Source organism: Oncorhynchus kisutch, linkage group LG18, assembly GCF_002021735.2.
Source record: "Oncorhynchus kisutch isolate 150728-3 linkage group LG18, Okis_V2, whole genome shotgun sequence".
Classification (NCBI taxonomy): domain Eukaryota; kingdom Metazoa; phylum Chordata; class Actinopteri; order Salmoniformes; family Salmonidae; genus Oncorhynchus; species Oncorhynchus kisutch.
This window is the reverse complement of record NC_034191.2, coordinates 61,819,052-61,839,504: the sequence shown is the minus strand read 5'-3', so window position 1 is coordinate 61,839,504 and position 20,453 is coordinate 61,819,052. Positions and strand designations below refer to the sequence as shown.

Below are 20,453 nucleotides of genomic sequence, written 5' to 3'. Positions count from 1 at the left end.
CATTTGTTTTTCAGGACAATGACCCAACACACCTCCAGGCTATGTAAGGGCTATTTTACCAAGAAGGAGAGTGATGGAGTGATGCATCAGATGACCTGGCCTCCACAATCCCCCGACCTCAACCAAATTGAGATGGTTTGGTATGAGTCGGACCGCAGAATGAAGGAAAAGCAGCCAACAATTGTGCAGCATATGTGGGAACTCCTTCAAGACTGTTGGAATAGCATTCCAGGTGAAGCTGGTTGAGAGAATGCCAAGAGTGTGCAAAGCTGTCATCTAGACAAAGGGTGGCTATTTGAAGAATCTCAAATATAAAGTATATTTTGATTTGTTTAATATTTTTTTTGGTTACTATATGATTCCATATGTGTTATTTCATAGTTATTTCTAATGTAGAAAATAGCAAAAATAAAGAAAACCCCTTGAATGGGTAGCTAGATACATAAAGTGCATTCATTTATAAATGGTACAACAGATAGCCTATAGGAAAACACCCTCAAATAATAGCCAACAAGGCCAAGGCAAGCTTATGTCTGTTGTATTGAACACTCCGTTTGCCAAATGATGAAGACTTCTTAATGGTAATGCATCAATTTAAAGCCACTATTAAATACAAAACGGTTGTACCACTATCTCTTAAAATGCTCTCGTCTTTAATAAACACACAAAAGCATGACGCTGCATGAAACGAAACACGTTTTTTGTTCGACTATTTCCGCCTTGTTCGACTATTTCCGCCACGGTCTCTAGTCCCTCCATTTTGTTTTCTGTTGTTGGCAAGAGAACATTTCAGAAAACTGAGTTGTTTAGAAGGATTTTCTGGCAATGGACGGGTATGTATAATCGGCCTTCTACTAAGCTTGTGTTTTTCTTGAATGAATGCTTCATGCGCGGCAATATATCGTTGATTAAAAGTAAGGTAGCTAACGTCAGATTCTAGCTATTTTTTTTTTTTTATAGCTAGCTAGCGTTACCTTAGCTTGGTTAGCTACTAGTAGCTGCTAACTAACTCCTGGCTGACCCATGTCAGTGAACTGGGAGAGACCGATGGCAAGTTAGCGTTACCTATTTAGCTAACGGTAGCTACGTAAACAAAGTATATTTTGTTTCCGAAACTGTTTAGTAGCCTGCTAATGTTAGCTAACGTACGTTAGGTAGTACATAGCTGAATAATACATTGCACAGTCCAACGTTAGCTACCTAGCTCTGGATAGTATTCCATGCGAGGGTGTGTCGTCCTCGCTTGTGCGTTGATCATTCATTGAATCCTTTGTTGATCGGAAATCTAGCTAACTAGCTAACGTTAGCTAGCTATCAACTCAAAGTAGAAGTCGTCAACATAGTTTAACGTTACCTAAAAATAAATCCTGGTTAACTTGAATTGCCATGCATGTTTCCCCTTTTTATATGTGGTCAGATAATCAACGTGTATATATGTTATAACTATGTGCTTGTGGAAAGAAACGTTTGGTTTTCTTTTTGTAGGTAGCCATGGCACTAGCCAGCTAAGTTGCGCATCTTACCATGGGTAACGTTAGCTATCTGGCTAGCGTTAGCTAACTTCCTATGCAAGCTCGAATCTACTTGAACGTTAGCTTACTAACGTTAGCATGTTGGGTGACTGTGCTGCACATAAAGTATCTGCTAATAACGTTACTGTTACCAGGTGACATTAGCTGGCTAGCTACGGTCTCCATCCCGCGAGTTAACTAACTAGCCAATTGAACTGTAGCTGGCTAGATAAGCAGCATGCTCTGTATTGTGGAAAGATTATGCTTAGCTAATCAGTATGTTCCCTCTCTTTTTCAGTATTGGAGATGTTGCAGTTGGCGTAAAGGTAAGCCTCAGTCCAGTGCCCTCTCTATGGCAAAGGTTATAGATGCTTGGAAACATCTACAATTCTCTCTCATTTACTATGGCAATGCAAAACTCATTTTTCTTGACCATCTTAGTTGTTGCATTATGCTAACTACATCCCGATTAACACCGTGGTCAAGGTTTGCCTCCATCCAGTTTTAGACCCCTATGTTACACTTTGTGGGCAGATGCCTTACACGTGGGACACAACTCAAATTTGCAACCCGGCCATTTACTACAATTAATACAAACTAAAGTGCTTTGTGTACATGGCACAGCTTTTCAAGTCAGAATCTGCACACAGAATTCTAAATGTAGCCTCCTACTGTTGAGAGAGCATGTGGTATTGGATGAGGCTACATTTGGAAGAAAGATGAGGCTACATTTCAAGCTTTTTTTTTCTTCTAGCTTTTATGACATTAGAACAACCGTAATTAGATAGGGCCAACTTATGTCCATTCTGTTTAGCAAGAAATGTGTTCTTTTATAAATGCATCCTGATCCTGTACCCTCCTAACCCAGTTTGTCCAACAACCGCAGTTCTGTTTGGTGCAAAACTAAGTTAACTATTCTGCTAAAGGAATGACTCTTAAAAACAAACAGCCCTTTGATAGTATTATTGGGCTTTGCCTCTGTGTTTTTCATCAATATTTAATGTCCAAAAGAAACTTTGCTTTGAGAAACATTCCCAGCCCTGGTGTGAGTTAGGTCTAGTTGTCACATTTTAAGTCAAATACAACTTTATTATCTGGAATGTATTTGTGGACTCTGGCCCTACGGGAGCACTCCATATCTAATTTATCACATCTATAAAACATGTTGGCGATAAAGAACATTTTGTTCAAATTCACTCGCAGACAAAAGAGAAAAAGACTAAGACCCGGGCCTATTCTATAGTTGGGTCTGTAATGGCTCCAGGCCTCGCTGTCCCATCTGTCAGTTTTAGCGGTGCTCAGAGTACGTCAGCCAGCAACTGCAGCCCAGCGGACAGAGGACAGCGCCGAGCCTTCAGGGAGCGCTGGGGAGCTCCAGATGAAATGACATGTCTGATATCTTGAGACTCCATGAGATTAAACCGACCGACACTAGAAAAAAAAACTAAATGAGGGGCGACTCTTGGTGTTATGTCCTCCCTCCATTTCCTCAAACTGTCCAGGGAGAGACCTATTTCATTGTGGTCTTTCAGGGGCTCTGCTCACTGCAAATGGAAGGTGTCTCTTCTTGGAGAGCCATGCCTTTATTTCACTTTCACTCTTTCTCGCTCTTTGTTTCCTTTCTTTCTTTCTCCAGAGAGGATCAGATGAGCTGCTGTCAAGCAGTCTCTACAACAGTGGCTCTGACATGAGCAGTATCAGTGGTAAGTTAGTGTGGTCCAAATTTTTCTTTTTCCTCTTTGCCAGCCCTCTCTTAATGGAATTTGCATACGTCATTTGATCGGCGTCCACCGGCATTAAAAGAAATGAAAGGATTAATGAATGTTTGAAAGTTGAACGGCTGTATTAGTGGATGTCTTCCTCACGGGAGGTGTTTCAGTATCTGATAAACCTAGTGCGCCTCTGTAGGTGGGCACACACATGCTTGCATGTGATTGGAATAGAGATGCTGCCTGCTGTGCATGTCAATAGGCTATATCTCTTCAGAGCATTGCTGTAATGCCTTAAAGAGAAAATATAGTAGCCTGAGAAAGCTACTGTATTGCTCTCTTTGTTTTTAATTTTCTTTTCCACAGGTCCAAATCCATATCTTGAAATCCTCAACATCAAGTCAAATTTTGTCACATGCGATACAACAGGTAGACCTTAATGTGAAATGCTTACTTTACAAGTCATCAACCAGCAATGCAGTTCAAGAAATGGAGTTAATTAAAACATTTTTTTTTTATCACATCAAAAACTATCAAGAAAATTACATAATTACAGGCGGTACTGGTATCAGGGGATACTGGTACAGAGTCAATGTGCGGGGGTACAGGTTAGTTGAGGTAATTTGTAAAGTAACTAGGCATAGATAATAAACAGCGAGTAGCAGCAGTGTGAGGGGGGGGGGTGTCAATGTAAATACTTTGTTTGGCCATGTTATTCATTGTTCAGCAGACTTATTGCTTGGGGGTAGAAGCTGTTAAGGGGCCTTTTGGTCCTAGACTTGGCGTTCCGGTACCGCTTGCCATGCGGTAGCATAGGGAACCGTGTGTGACTGGAGTCTTTGACAATTTTGGGGCCTTCCTCTGACACCGCCTAGTGTATATAGGTCCTGGATGTCAGGAAGCGTGGCCCCAGTGAAGCACTGTGCTGTATGCTCAGCCCTCTGTAGCGCCTTGCGGTCAGATGCCGAGCAGTTGCCATACCAGGCAGTGATGCAACCGGTCAGGATGCTCTCGACAGTGCTGCTGTAGAACATTTTGAGTATCTGGGGACCCATGCCCAATCATTTAAATCTGCTGAGGGGGAAAAGGTGTTGTCGTGCCCCCTTCACTGCTGTCTTGGTGTGTTTGGACCATGATAGTTCGTTGGTGGTGTGGACACCAAGGAACTTGAAACTCTCAATCTGTTCCTCTTCAGCCCCGTCCATGTTAATGGGGGCCCGTTCGGCCCACCTTTTCCTATAGTCCACGGTCAGCTCCTTTGTCTTGCACACGTTGAGGGAGAGGTTGTTGTCCTGGCACCACACTACCAGGTCTCTGACCTCCTCCCTATAGGCTGTCTCGTAGTTGTCGGTCATCAGGCCTATCACTGTTGTGTTGTCAGCAAACTTAATGATGGTGTTTGAGTCTTGGCCACGCAGTTGTTGGTAAACAGGGAGTACATGAGAGGACTAAGCACGCATCCCTGAGGGGTCCCAGTGCTGAGGATCAGCGTGGCAGGCGTGTTGTTGCCTACCCTTACCACCCGGGGACAGCCTGCCAGGAAGTCCAGGATTCAGTTGCAGAGGGAGGTGTTTAATCCCAGGGTTCTTAGCTTAGTGATGAGCTTTATGGGCTCTGTGGTGTTGGTGCGGAAACGCTGAGTCAATGAACAGCATTCTCACATGGGTGTTCCTTTTGTCCAGGTGGGAAAGGCAGTGTCGAGTGCGATTGAAATTGAGTCATCTGTAGATCTGTTGGGGCGGTATTTGAATTGGAGTGCGTCTAGGGTTTCCATTATGATGGTGTTGATGTGAGCCATGAGTGCTACAGGCGGTAATCATTTAGGCAGGTTACCTTTGCTTTCTTAGGCCCAGGGTTTATGGTGGTGTGTCTGTAATACCTGAAAATGTCAGTGAAGACACTTGCCAGTTGGGCCGCACATGCTTTGAGTATACGTCCGGGTAATCGGTCTGGCCCTGCGGCTTTGTGAAAGTTGACCAGTTTAAAGGGCTTGCTCACATCGAATATGGGGAGCGTGATCACACAGCCGCCCGGAACGGCTCGTGCTCTCGTGCATGCTTCAGTGTTACTTGCCTCCAAGCGAGCATAAAGGGCATTTAGCTCGTCCGGTAGGCTCACGTCACTTGGCAGCTCGCGGCTGGGTTTCCCTTTCTAGTCCGTAATATTTTTCAGGCCCTGCCACGAGTGTCAGCCGGTGTAGTAGGATTCAATCTTAGTCCTGTATTGACGCTATGCCTGTTTAATGGTTTGTCTGAGAGCATAGCGGAATCTCGTATAAGCATCCAGATTAGTGTCCCGCTCCTTGAAAACAGTAGCTCTAGCCTTTGGCTCGGTGTGGATGTTGCCTGTATCCATGGCTTCGGGTTGGGAAATGTTGAGGTGGTATACTCCTCAATGCCATTGGACAAATCCCAGAACATATTCCAGTCTGTGCTAGCAAAACATTCCTTTAGTGTCCGCGTCATCTCATCACTTCCATGTTGAGCGAGTCATTGGTACTTCCCGCTTTAGTTTTTTCTTGTAAGCCGGAGTCAGGAGGATATAATTATGGTCAGATTTGCCAAATGGAGAGCCTTTGCGTGTCTGTGTGTGTGGAGTAAAGGTCGTCCAGAGTTGTATATTTTTTTCCCCCCCTTTGGTTGCACGTGTGACATGCAGGTAGAAATGAGGTAAAGTGATGGTGGTATTCTACCTGGGTCGAGCTATACCTCAAGACTTTAATATTAGACACGAACCAGCAGTTATTGTCAAATAGACACAGACCCCTGCCCCTCGTCTTACTAGACGTAGCTGCTCTGTCCTGCCGATGCACAGAAGAGCTAGCCAGCTCTGTGTTATCCGTGTCGTCGTTCAGCCACATCTCTTTGAAACATAAGATATTACTGTTTTTAATGTCTAATTGGTAGTATAGTCTCATTCGTAGTTTGTTTTCCAATGATTGCACGTTGGCCAATAATTTGGACTTGTAGTAGTGGTTTACTTACTCGTCTGCAAATTCTTACAAGCCCCCCCCCCAACCTCTGTCTTTTCTTCTATGGTTGCAATAATAACTACAGACCCTGGTTCGATTCCAGGCTATATCACAACCACAATCATTCTGTGCGCCTTAAGTTGTTTGTGTGAATTCTGGCGGGCAGATGCAGAGCAGGAGACCAATTTTACATTGTGACGGATAGAATAAAGTATTACTTTTATTGTCTATCTAGATGGTACGTCCAACGGGAGTGACAGTAAAAAACTGAGAGTGGAAGACAGGATGGAGGCTCCTCCTTCTCGTGTGTTGCACATCAGAAAACTGCCCAACGAAACTTCAGAAACGGAGGTCATTGCCCTGGGGTTACCTTTCGGGAAGGTCACCAATATCCTGACTCTGAAGGGAAAAAACCAGGTGAGTGGGCCCAGAACAATTCTGTAGCCATTTTAAATTTTATTCTCTGCCGTGTCCTGCCAAATGTCTATTTTTCAGTGAGTGGTCAGTGGGAGATGTTTGGCTCTTGCCCCTTAGATTCCTTTCTTGTGCGACCTCTTTGTCTGAGTGATTCCTAATTGCCTGTGTTTTAATCCATTGGTATTCCATCTCAAACTTGCCATTAGGATTTGAAAACATTGGCTGTGTTTTTCTGAAATGAATGTCATGGTCACATTGTTGATGTTTTCATAGTGAATTGTTACGTTTTCTTGCTTTGTGTCCCTGTATAGTGTCTTACAATACAGAAATGATAATGTTCTGATTAATTGAATATAACTATAATTTCTGTATCATAAGACTCTATAGAATGACATTGGGTATCTATCCCAACAGAACTCTAATTTCTCTTTTTTGTCCATTGGTCTTCAGGCTTTCTTGGAGCTGGGGACAGAGGAAGCTGCAATTACTATGGTCAACTACTACTCTACTGTGACACCGCATGTTCGTAATGTCCCCGTATTCATCCAGTACTCCAACCACAAAGAACTCAAAACAGATGCCGGAAACCAGCGGGCCCAGGCGGTCCTGCAGGCGGTGTCAGCGGTCCAAGGAGGCGGTACCCCTACGTCGGGTTCAGATCTGGCTCTAACAGCTGCATCCAGCCCTGTGCTCAGAATAATCATCGACAACATGTTCTACCCTGTCACTCTGGATGTGCTGCAGCAGGTACCCTCACAACTTCACATTTTTATGTCGGGGAGCAGATTTATGAATGCAATATACATTTTCTTGTGGGTATGCTCAATTTTTTTTGTACATAGTTGACCACTACCTCGTCTGCCCTTATCTCGTTGCGGAAATTAGGGAGTTTTTAGTGTTTAAAAAAAAAAAAAGTAAAGAACATTTTATTTATTTTTTATGGTGGTTTAATATGTCTGATAGTCAAACATCAGCTATGTTGTTGATATTTTAAACACATTTCCTGTTTTTTCCATCTGTTAGATCTTCTCAAAGTTCGGCACGGTTATGAAGATAATCACATTCACTAAGAACAATCAGTTCCAGGCCCTGCTGCAGTTCAACGACCCATCTACTGCACAACAAGCCAAAATTGTGAGTAGTCCTAGAGATGATAATAAATACATAGGTATGATAAAGCGTTTTTCTAAGAATCAGAGTAAGAGCGACTGTGATACCTCGTGCAGACCTCTCATAGCACCTCAAGAGTTCATAATTACGTTTTAGTAATTCGGCATGTGCTCTTATCCAGAACGACTTACTTTAGTGAGTGTATACATTTTCGTACTGGTCCCCTGTGGGAATCAAACCCCCAACCCTGGCGTTGCAAGCGCCATGCTCTACCAACTGGGCCACAAGGGACCGTGAAATTAACTGAGTTGTACAATTTCATTACTCGTTGGTGTATTTGTACACTTCTCTCGCTGTTTCTATTGTGAGAGCACTGCTGAGTAAGTTTTCCACGTGCAAATAAACCTGAAACTTGTTTCCATTCTTACTCAGGCCCTGGATGGTCAGAACATCTACAACTCGTGCTGTACGCTCCGCATCGATTACTCCAAGCTGGTCAACCTGAATGTCAAGTACAACAACGACAAGAGCCGTGACTATACCCGGCCAGAGCTCCCCGCCGGGGATGGACAGCCTGCCATGGACCCCAACATGGCTGCTGCCTTTCAAGGCAAGGACTCCAACTCTCTGCTTGGTAAGATCCCAGGTAGATCCCTCTCTTTTCCTTTCTCTTTCCTCTTAATGTCTTCTTTGGGGCTCTTGGGGTTGGGAGGTGTTGGATGCTCAACACTTGTTTAGGGACTAGCTCTGCTTTCTGTATCTATGGTGCTGTAGGGTCTATTTGTCTATCTCTGCTCATCTCTGGCAATTTCATCCATCTCCTATGTCTAGTAGGGTGGGGCGGTATCCAGATTTTCTGTATATGCTATTACCGGAATTGCACACAAGGGGTGCTATTTAGATGTATTTCATTTTTAACACAGACCAATTTAGGCAACAGGGATCTTGATCTGGGAGGGGATTGAATGTCTATGCTGTAACGAAGAAGCTTGATCTTGATATTTATCCACTTAGCTAGCAAGTTAGCAAATGCATAGCTTGAGACCTGAGCTGGATGTCATTTATTTGACACATTTTCTATTTCTTAAAGTTACAATAAAATAAGTGTATTTAACTAGGCAAGTCAGTCGAACAATTTCTTATTTACTATGACGGCCTACCCCACACCAGGACGACACTGGGCCAATTGTGCGCCGCCCTATGGGACTCCCAATCACGTCCGGATGTGATTCAGCCTGGATTCGAACCAGGGACTGTCGTGACGCCTCTTGCACTGAGATGCAGTGCCTTTAGACCGCTGTGCCACTCGGGAGCCCACAGTGGCATTATAAGCAGTGGTATAGCTAGCATTGTAAATCAAACATTTACATTTTCGAACTGATCCCCCATGGGAAATGAACCCGCAACCCTGGCGTTGCAAGCGACATGCTCTACCAACTGAGTTACACATCTGGGGCGCCTGTATTTCGAAAATGTACGGAATATTGCCCACGCCTAATGTCCAGTGTCAGGTGGAATCACTCTTGCTGGACTGGCTGTGCCCGTCTGCCAGGGAAAGTACATTTGTTTTACCACAACCGGGGCTCTGGGTGGGTGGGGTTTGCACATTGTAGACCATTCCATTGGTCCTAAAGTGAAATCTCCACCCACACTGGGCCCTGGGTGAGCCAAATGCGCCCTCGGGGTCTTGTTGGGTCTAAGTCCTGATCCCTCTAACCCAGTTATCTCCAAAGGTCGGCCGTGAACTAACAGTAGCTCGCAGCCCACCTATGAGTAGCTTGCCATGCAATTCACATGTTCCCACCGCAAACTGTCATAAACTAATCAGACACCCCAAGCTCCTAGCTACTATCTAATCAACGCAACATTGACATTATCCCACCATAGTTAGTGTTAGCCACAATTGGCTTAAAAAGCTTAAGCTATCTGTAATATTGCCCGTCTGTGTGGTGCGTGCGTGAAGCCAGTTGATGTGATAACTGTCTTGTGGGTTGACAGAAATGTTTTCCTCAATTAACCGTTAACTGCAAAGCACGCTTACCTGGCAGCAGTATATCATGAGTAAGTATATCATTTGTATCCATAATTTTGTTATTTGCAAACTTTGCCATGAAATGGGCAGCGGCAATGCGGAACCATCGCTATGCATGCACGTCGGCACATTCCTCACTCGCTAGATACGTAATTAAAGGACCAGGTGCGCTATTAAAGGGGAAATTGCACAAAAAAATACAGTACCAGTCAAGTTTGGACACCTACTCAGCATATGTGGGAACTCCTTCGAGGCGTTGGAAAGCTGGTTGAGAGAATGCCACGAGCTTTTTTTGGTTACTACATGATTCCATATGTGTTATTTCATAGTTCTGATGTCTTCACTATTATTATACAATGTAGAAAATAGTCCAAATAAAGAAAAACCCTTGAATGAGTATGTTTGTCCAAACTTTTTACTGGTACTGTTGTTTTCTTCCAGACCCTAAGAAAACGTGTCCTGGTGTGATTTAACAGTTGACATGGACGCAGAACATTCAATTTTGTTGTTTCTCTCGGAACAATTTTAATTTTGAGAGTGAAAAAACTAATCGAAGACCAAGACACAACTGAGAACATAATTTGGGTGGATATGAAATATTTATTGAAAAAATCTGATTTTACAGGGCCCCCTTTTGAGTTGTTTATGAACCATTTTTTTTACCAGCTATATTGACAGAACACGGTGCGCTACTTTCTCTGGTACTCTAAGGACAGCGGGGACCCCTGCTCTAACCTCTGACCTCTCTCCAGGTGCGCTGAGCCCACTGAATGCTGCGGCGGCGGCGGCTGCTGCTGCAGGGAGGGTGGCTCTGTCTGGTCACTCTGGCTCCAGCGGCGTGCTCCTGGCCTCCAACCTCAATGAAGAGGTCAGTACTGTTCTACCTACCTTCCCATCCAGACATGGACCTAACCCCTCTCACATGCCTAACACACATGCTCTGGTTTCTATTGTCCTCTTTCTCTCTCGCTCTCTCTGCCTCTCCATGATGTCCAAGTCTGCCAGTGCAGACTGAGCCCCTCTCGCTCTCTTCAAAGATGGGGGGGGGGACGGGACTCTAGTTTTCTCTAAGCTTTCCTCTCTGGCTCATATGAAAGATCATATGATGACTTTGTATTGTCTGAATCACTCTCACTGCTCTTCTCTCCTTTCTCATTTTGCCATACTGAACAAACGTAACCATCTCTTTCCTCTCTGCTCTCCTTTCCTAACTTGATCTCTGTCTGCCTGTCTTGTATGAAATCTCTATGGAGAGGACCTTATATTTCAGATACTATGACTCTGTTATTACTTCCCACACTCTCAACATGTACAGTACCAGTCAAAAGTTAGGCTTTTTCTTTATTTCTTTTTTTACTATTTTCTACATTGTAGAATAATAGTCAAGACATAAACTATGAAATGACACATATGGAATCATGTAGTAACTAAAGTGTTTAACAAACCACCCTTTGCCTTGATGACAGCTCTGCACACTCGTGGCATTCTCTCAACCAGCTTAATGAGGAATGCTTTTCCAGCAGTATTGGAGTTCCCGCATACGCTGAGCACTTGTTGGCTGCTTTTCCTTCACTCTGTGGTCCAACTCATCTCAAACAATCCAATTGGGATGAGGTCGGGTGATTGTGGAGGCCAGGTCATCTGATGCAGCACCCCATCACTCTCCCCTGTCAAATAGCTCTTACACAGCCTCGAGGTGTGTGTTGGGTCATTGTCCTGTTGAAAAACAAATGATTGTCCCACTAAGCGCAAACCAGATGGAATGTGAATTGCTGCAGAATGCTGTGGTCGCCATGCTGGTTAAGTGTGCCTTGAAGTCTAAATAAAGCATCCCCACACCATCACACCACCTCCTCCATGCTTCACGATGGGAACCACATGCGGAGAGCATCCGTTCACATACTCTGCGTCTCCCAAAAACACGGTGGTTAGAACAAAATATCTCAAATTTGGACTCCTCAGACAAAAGGACCGATTTCCACCCGTCTAATGTCCATTGCATGTGTTTCTTGGCCCAAGCAAATCTCTTTCTATTGGTGTCCTTTGGTAGTGGTTTCTTTGCAGCAATTCGACCATGAAGGCTTGATTCACTCGCTCCTCCGAACAGTTGATGTTGAGATGTGTCTGTTACTTGAAGTCCTCATGAGAGCCAGTTTCATCATAGTGCTTGATGGTTTTTGCGACTGCACTTTCAAAAGTCTTGAATTCTTAAAGTCGTGATGGACTGTTGTTTATTTGAGCTGTTCTTGCCATAATATGGACTTTTACTAAACATGGCTATCTTCTCTATACCAGCCCTACCTTGTTACAACACAAGTGATTGGCTCAAATGCATTAAGAAGGAAGAAATTCCACAAATTAACTGGCACGCCTGTTAATTGAAATGCTTTCCAGTTGACTACCTCATGACGCTGGTTGAGAGAATGCCAAGGGTGGCTACTTTGAAAAATATTAAATATATTTTGATTTTGTTTTAACACTTCTTTTTGGTTTGCTATTATTCTACAATGGAGAACATAGGAAAACCCTTTGAGTTGCTATGTCCAGACTTTTGACTGGTACTGGTCTGTGGGCCCAAACATTATCGTTGAATGCCATAACTCAGGTGGTTTTATGTCTTGTCTCAACATTTGAGTGCATGGTCTTTGACAAATTGTATTCACTTCATACTCTAACACATTTCAGTTAATCTCCTTGGCCCTGTTTTTAAAAAGCTATCCATCTAGATTTTGCCTGTCGGATAGGATTAAATGCATAGAAATAGAACAGACCAATTATTGACTTGAATGGGAACTCCCGTTCTATTTAATCCTATCCGGATAGATACCTTTTTGAAAAACTGGGCCCTGAACTTCAAGCTTTAGCCTACTGCATGTCCTTTGTTTCTTCATTGCGAGGCTATTACTCCTATGATTATGATTTGACATTGAATGTACCTTACCCATGTTTGTCCAGAGGGTGATTACATTTGGCACAATTAATTTGCTTGTTTAGTTCTGACTAAGTACATGAACCGGCCATTTTCTGACCAAACTCCTGCATTTCCAGTGTACTGACCTGTATTTATTTTTGTCCCCCTCCCTCACTTTGTTTTAATATTTGCATTTGCTCCTCCTCCCTCCCACTTCTCTCCCCCCCCCCCCCCCCCCCCCCCCCATCTGTTCCCCTTGCTTCATCCATCACTGTAACCCCACTGTTCATGATTGGTGCTTGAACAAAACCAACCTGTTCCCTTGGACCAACCGTATTCCCAAATTAACTGAACCATACTCCATGACCACCTTCACCATTCTACGGGAAACCACCCTCCTCCGTTATGGATGATCTGTCCATCTCCGCTACGCTCTCTACCTCCGCTCCGACTCTTCTACCTCTCTACCTGTCTTCCGCTGCTTGCTCTTCTCTCCTTCTAAAGATGGTTACGCCCCAAAGTCTGTTTACTCTCTTCGGTATGTTATTGTTAGCTCTCTACCGCTCTTCTTTTGTTGTTGCTTATTTCTGTTAAGAGACCTTTTTATTTCCTTACACTGTAACTGGTTTGGATTGTAGTTTTTAGGAATAGGTTATTCTGTTACATTGGTTTGGTTATCTCAATCTCTCGTTTCGGCTATTGAAATTGATCCATCCATAGATTTGTTCAAATGCATGGTAAATTGATTTGGCATGTACTGTAGTTTGATTGGCTAAACATCTCACAGAGCTTGTTAACTTCTATTTGAGGGTTTCCTCTGTCTGACCTTTACAGACACACGCCTCCATTTAATTCTGATGAATGATCTCAAGCCTACTGTCTCTATCTAGCCTCTTTCTCTCTCTGTCTTGCCTTAACCTTCCCTCTATCTCCAGCGCTAACTGTTTTCCTCACTGTCTCCTCTTCCTCCTCGCCCTCCTCTCGTCTGCTCATGGCTTTAACACAGGGGTCTATGGGGACACCCAGAGGGTGAAGATTCTTTACAATAAGAAGGACAGTGCTCTGATACAGATGGCCGATGCCAGTCAGGCCCAGCTAGGTAAGGTTTTCCTCCATTTCCCCAACTGTTAACTCCCATGTTAACCGGCTGACTTAAAAGGATTTTTAATATTATTCCGTTTCCCATGTTCTCAAGTGGCAAATAAGAATATTTGTTTTATTTTCTTGATGTAACCTGGATAAATAAATGTTAAATGAACTAAAACTGGATAGGATAAACATCCTCACATGGGCATTTGTTTTCGGGAACATTACAGCTGGATAAAACAAACCATACACACTTAATACAAATTCAATCTGCTTCCAGCGATGAGTCACCTGAACGGTCAGAAGATGTATGGGAAGGTCATCAGGGTTGCTCTGTCCAAGCACACCTCAGTGCAGCTGCCCAGGGATGGACTGGATGACCAGGGCCTTACCAAGGACTTCACCAACTCCCCCCTGCACCGCTTCAAGAAGCCCGGCTCCAAGAACTTTCAGAACATCTTCCCTCCCTCCACCACCCTTCACCTCTCCAACATCCCGTAAGTCTATGTCATGGCCCCTAGACTAGACACTCAGCAGATCCTGTGTCTGTCAGTGTAGCCCCCGATCCAAGGTCAGTTTTGCAGTTTCTCACTCAACGGTATTTGGGGAGGGTAATCTGATCCCAGGTCTGTGCTAACTAAGGGCAGCGTCTATACCTGGAAAGAAAGTAAAGGGAACCCTATGTTCTGGGTTGGCTGTCTTTTGTTGGAATGCTAAGTTCACTTGTTTCGACAGAACGGACGTAACTGAAGAAGACCTGAGACTACTGTTCTCCAATGCCGGGGGCACTGTGAACGCATTCAAGTTTTTCCAGTAAGTATTTTTTTTCCTTTGCCGCTATAATAATGTAACTGCGCTACAGTTCTTGATTTGGTTGTGAATTAAATTCTTTAGCTCTGTGGCTAGCTCCAGGGTGCTACACTGACTGACCCTGTGTAACTCAAATATGTGCATGTTTGTGTGGGCTTTTTGAGATCAGAGAATAATATAAATTCTGATGTAACAGTGGGACAAATAAACCATCTTGTCTTCTTCCCAGGGATCACAAAATGGCGCTGCTCCAGATGTCGACGGTGGAAGAGGCCATCCAGGGTCTGATCGACCTCCACAACTACAACATGGGTGACAACCACCACCTGAGAGTGTCCTTCTCCAAATCCTCCATCTAAACCAGCATAATGATCCTCCACAATATCCATCGCTTTCTGTTTCCAAATGGCCTTTGGCTGCCGTTCGTTTATCCGGTTCACTCTTTCCAGACGGGAGGGACCACATTTTGACCTCATTGTAGTTCTTTCTATTTTTGTCTTTCTACGTGTTATCAGTCATTCCTTCAGAGAACCAGAAACTAAAATGTGTATTAAAAAAATAAGTTGTTGTACTTGTGTGTTTTACCCCCTTCACCTGACCCCTGTGTAAGTCCTATATTCCATTTTTTGATAGGCAAACCATTTTCTTTTTCCATCTTCTTATGAAGGGTGGATGAATGGACTTTGTCTCTTTATGATTAGTTATATAAGATATGTGCCTTACCTGACAATATCAACTCTTTTTACATTGAAATATTTACACGAATCCCTGCAGTCAGATTTTGAGGCACATTCATTTTGATGTAAGATTAGTTCAAACCATGATTTCTGTTCTCCCATGTGACTGTGCAGTTTGAACTGCTGCCACCCAAAACACTTCCCCTTTTTTGTTGTAGGTGTTGAGTTTGTGCCAGATTTTTATTTTGTTAAAGTCACTATAGTTGTGGAGTGGGGAACCATATGAGATTGAAGTTGAATCAGACTTTTTACATCTTTTTTTTTGGTGCTAACTTGGACCATCATGCTTGGGTTTCCATCTTTATGATCATTTTAACTGTTTTTGTTTCTACAGGTCATCCATTTACCAAAATAGTCAATGTTGCTGTTCTTTAGGTGTTAGGTTTTTTTGGGGGGGGGGGGGTGTACATGGGTAGAAGTTGAGTGGTTTCCTAAGCATGTACTGCCTGGTCTAGTACTTTTATTCATTTGAACTGTACTTCATAACTGTCATTGTCCTACAGGTGATGAAACAAATGTCATGGTGATTATTATGAAGTACAGTTCAAATAAAGTGTTACGAAATCTGCTGTTGCATGCGTTAGAGTATCTGTAGTGACGTCAACGTGTTGCAGTTTACTGATGAAGGTTGGGACCAAAGTGTATGTGCCTTTTAGTTTTAATTTACATCTCATCGCCAAGGAAAGGAACAATATTTTAGGGAACCGCTGATATATTTAATATATCTGAACAAATAAGATACAGGACCTGATTCAGAATCAACAACCTTCATTCCTTCTATGGTTATTTTAAGCTGATCTACATGTAATACCCACAATAGTTTGAAGAATCCCACAACCTCAACTTACTAGAAAACGAGATTGTTTTTCAAGTCATGTATATTTTCTATCAGTTACATTTTTGCAGCTCTAGAAATGTAACATTCAGATATAGTTTGGAAGCGGCACAATTAAAATAATTTTCTAACAAATTGGGATATTTGGTCTGACTTAGTTGTTTTGGGATATTTTTTTTATTTCTCCACTTTTTATCTTCCCTCGTGTGTACTTTGCTTTACTTGTGTAGCATGCTCAATAAACTCTTCTGTAGCTCTGTATACACCTCTTCTGTCTCTGTCTACAGCTTGCTCATCTTTCTTCTCCGGTCTCACCTCACTAGGTTTCTGATATCAGGTATATTCTGTCCCAGGGTGGGAAAGGAAAGGCACCAAAACAAATGGGGATACTAAAGCTCAAAATAGGCCTAATTCAATTATCTGAACAAAATAAATAAACAATTTGACGTTTGCTTCTGGCAGATTAAACGCCCTGGTTATGAACTTGTTCGGTCTCCTCTTCCTGTAGATCGAATACACTAACCAGTCTCTGGGACACACACTTTTTAAAATCCATATATAGTCTTCTCTTTCTGCTCTATAAGGGCATCTGTCACTAAATGCTCATAACCACTGGAATCCGCTGCATATCGCACTAATCCAATGCCACCATTTTATCTAGACCAACTAACATACTGTGTGTGGGTATACTGTGTCAGTTACTACCATCTCTGGAGTAATCTGGGTAATATCATTCCATTCTGAGGCCATAGGGGGGGAAAGCATGTCTAACATCCATTGACCAATAACTCATGTTTCTGGTCATGAAATGTTTTAATGTCTAGTCTATGGCAGTCTGTTTATTATAGTCTCAACGCATTTCTGTACTTGACCAGTGGCTGCTGTATTTGCAGTGCCGTTATTGAGTCAGTTCATCGGCATGGGCTGTACAATGATGGACGCCCTGTCTGTGACTGTCTGATGAAGACGATTCTCCAGCCCCGCTCTGGAGTTGAAACGCGGGGCCGGTGTGATTCATCATGGCCTAGTCCTAGATTGACTACCACCATACCGGTACTCCCAGTCCACGCTGCTGTTATTTTGCACACTTAAATGAAAGCGCTTGTGTTCTCCATCTACCTTTATAAACACAAAATACATGATAAATCAGCGAGCGGACGACCCAGACCGAATCAATAGCTCGTCTAGCCCCAATGCATCACGAGACATCTGTATCCACTCTCCATCACCCAGTCAACAAGATGGGAGCGGTTCTATTTTTTCCCCCCACTGAGCGGTGTGGCTAAGAAGTTCTTGTTGGAGTTAAATATAGTGTTACTCTGTCCTGTGCAAGTTCCAATTATGTCAAAATGTTTCTGTTGTCAGTAAAGCTGCATTTTTTTTAATGTTGTAATATTTTATACCTCAACCATTTAGTAATCCAAAGTTTGTGGTTTCAAGTCGCACCGGGGACAATTGTAGAATGTTAGATAACCCTTTTCCTAACCTTATCCTACCTCTCCTAACCTTTCTCGTTTAGTTCTAACATTTTAGTAAATTCTCTGTAACCTTTGTCGTTAGCTCTCCTACCCTTTTACATAGATTCTTCTAACCTTTGTGGTCAGTTCTCCTAACCAGCAACATGGAACAAGCAGCCTGGTCTCAGAGAAAGACGTATAACCCTAACCCTAATGTCCTCAAAGACGTATGATAAATAACATTATCCAATTCATATGATATTGTACCAACGAGTAAGACATATTTTACTATACTCTTCCAAATTGTGAAACACTATTGCTTTCATAATGTAATGTGAGAGCAAGTCATTTCCCACAAGTCATTTCCCACTGGGCACAAACTGGTTGAATCAACGTTGTTTCAATATAATTTGTCAGCGTATTGTGACGTGGAAAATACAGTGTCATCATGGTAAATTACAACATAGACAAACTTGTCTGAAATATGTTGAATTTGTACCTTTAAAACAACATCAGATATTCAATGTTACAGAGCCTTCAGAAAGTATTCACAATCTTTGACTTTTTTGCAGCCTGAATTTAAAATGGAAAAAATTGGCCTGCAAAGAATAACCTCATAATGTCAAAGTGGAATTATGTTTTTAGACATGTTAATAAATAGATTATAAATGGAAAAACTGAAATGTTGCGAGTCAGTAAGTATTTGAGCCTAAATAAGTTCAAGAGTAAAAATGTGCTTTGCAAGTTACATTAAGTTGCGTCGTGTTTAACATGATTTTGTAATGACTACCTTGTCTCTACCCCACACATACAGATAATTGTAAGGTCCCTCAGTCTAACAGTGAATTTCAAACACAGATTCAACCACAAAGACCAATGCCAATGCCTCGCAAAGAAGGGCACCTAATGGTAGATGGTTTAAAGAAAGAAAAAAAACAGACATTGAATATCCCTTTGAGCATGGTGAAATGATTAATTACACTTTGGATGGTGTATCAATACACCCAGTCTCTATAAAGATATAGGCATCCTTCCTAACTCAGTTGCCGGAGAGGAAGGAAACCACTTAGGGATTTAATGAGGTCAATGGTGACTTTAAAACAGTTACAGAGTAATGGCTGTGATAGGAGAAAACTGAGGATGGATCAACAACAGTATTGTAGTTACCACAATACTAACCTAATTGACAAAGAGAAAATAAGGAAGCCTGAACAGAATAAAAATATTCCAAAACATGCATCCAGTTTGCAACAAGGCACAAAATTAATACTGTAAAAATGTGGAAAAGCAATTCACTTGTTTATCCTAAAAACATATTATGTTTGGGGCAAATCCAATACAACACATTACTGAGTGCTACTCTCCATATTTTCAAGCATAGTGGTGGTGGCTGCATCATGTTATGTGTATGCTTGTAATCGCTAAGGACTGGGAATGGAGCTAAGCACAGGCAAAATCCTAGAGGAAAACCTGGTTCAGTCTGCTTTCCACCAGACACTGGGAGATGAATTCACCTTTCAGCAGGACAATAACCTGAAACACAAGGCCAAATCCACACTGAAGTTATTTACCAAGAAGCCTGTGAATGTTCCTGAGCAGCCAAGTTACTCAGTGGTGTGAATACTTAAGTATATGAGATATTTCTGTATTTCATTTTCAATACATTTTGCAAAAATATTTCACTTGATGGTGTATGGTGGGTAGATGGATGAGAAAAAAAATCATATTTAATCCATTTTAAATTTAGGCTGTAAAACAACCAAATGTGGAATAAGTCAAAGGGTATGAATGCTTTCTGAAGGCACTATCAGAAAAAATAATAATAGGCTAGGCAGCACCTCCTGGAGAAGTAATCAACAGTATCTACAGCTACCCTTTGGTCTCTCATCCAGGGTTTTAATAACCAAGCCCTGCTTAGCTATGGTATTTGTCATTGACCAATACCAATGTGCTAATCGTGAGAATGATTGTTGAGAGGTCTCCACTTAAACACGAAATAGATTCACTGTTGCTATTGAAATGATTCCAAAGGGTACGTTTAACAGAGCAAATGAAATGTGACCATACTTCATCACTCACATATCCTCAATGGTGCTATTTAGGCCTATATAGCATTTGCGAAGTCCTCAACAGCTATTATTTCAGTTCAACCCAGAATCTGACTGAAAATAGAGAATACAATAGACCTAGGGTTTCAATCTCTGGTTGATTTCAAATGTAATGATGTTTAGCCAACTCAACCAAAAATCAACATTTGAAAGAGATGTATCTTCTTGCTTGGATAGTTCCAGCTGTGCCACTGAATTGGTGTGGCTTTAATTCTAGTTTGTCTACAAATGAATAATTTATTAACTCAGCAAAAAAAGAAACGTCCTCTCACTATCAACTGCGTTTATTTTCAGCAAACTTGACATGTGTAATTATTTGTATGAACATAACAAGATTCAACAACTGAGACACAGACTTGTGACTAACAGAAATGGAATAATGTGTCCCTGAACAAAGGGGGGGGGGTTCAAAATCTATTTCTGGGGGGAATGGCCCTAGCCCTCACCCTCCGATCCAACAGGTGCCTGGCGTGCTCAATGGCATTGAGATCCGGGCTCTTCACTGGCCATGGCAGAACACTGACATTCCTGTCTTGCAGGAAATCACGCACAGAACGAACGAGCAGTATGGCTGGTGGCATTTTCATGCTGGAGGGTCATGTCAGGATGAGCCTGCAGGAAGGGTACCAAATGAGGGAGGAGGATGTCTTCCCTGTAACGCACAGCATTGAGATTGCCTGCAATGACAACAAGCTCAGTCTGATGATGCCACACCGCCCCAGACCATGATGGGCCCTCCACCTCTAAATCGATCCCTCT

General features: G+C 42.6%; 1 protein-coding gene across 2 annotated transcripts; it reads left to right on the top strand.

The window, feature by feature from the left end:
• Positions 1–464: 464 nt before the first annotated feature.
• On the top strand, positions 465–16,390 carry LOC109909976 (polypyrimidine tract-binding protein 2-like). Of its 2 annotated transcripts, none has more exons than XM_020509090.2 (13): positions 465–833; positions 1,810–1,837; positions 3,148–3,214; positions 6,427–6,608; positions 7,059–7,355; positions 7,632–7,742; positions 8,151–8,364; positions 10,503–10,618; positions 13,166–13,199; positions 13,668–13,760; positions 14,028–14,244; positions 14,483–14,560; positions 14,787–16,390. In XM_020509090.2, exons 1-13 carry the CDS (start codon positions 826–828, stop codon positions 14,914–14,916), a joined length of 1,575 nt encoding a protein of 524 aa, XP_020364679.1. In that variant the 5' UTR covers positions 465–825; the 3' UTR covers positions 14,917–16,390. The 2 variants fall into 2 exon arrangements, with proteins under 2 accessions (XP_020364679.1, XP_020364680.1); XM_020509091.2 differs by having other exon boundaries at positions 726–833; positions 8,151–8,352.
• The last annotated feature ends 4,063 nt before the right edge of the window (positions 16,391–20,453 follow it).

What these genes read in the sequence shown, in the direction of transcription:
- LOC109909976 (XM_020509090.2), top strand. An exon ending in TCTGCTTGGTAAGATCCCAG is followed by an intron (nt 8,365 to 10,502) that starts GTAGATCCCTCT and finishes ACCTCTCTCCAG; the next exon opens with GTGCGCTGAGCCCACTGAAT. An exon ending in CCTCCAACCTCAATGAAGAG is followed by an intron (nt 10,619 to 13,165) that starts GTCAGTACTGTT and finishes CTCCTTCTAAAG; the next exon opens with ATGGTTACGCCCCAAAGTCT.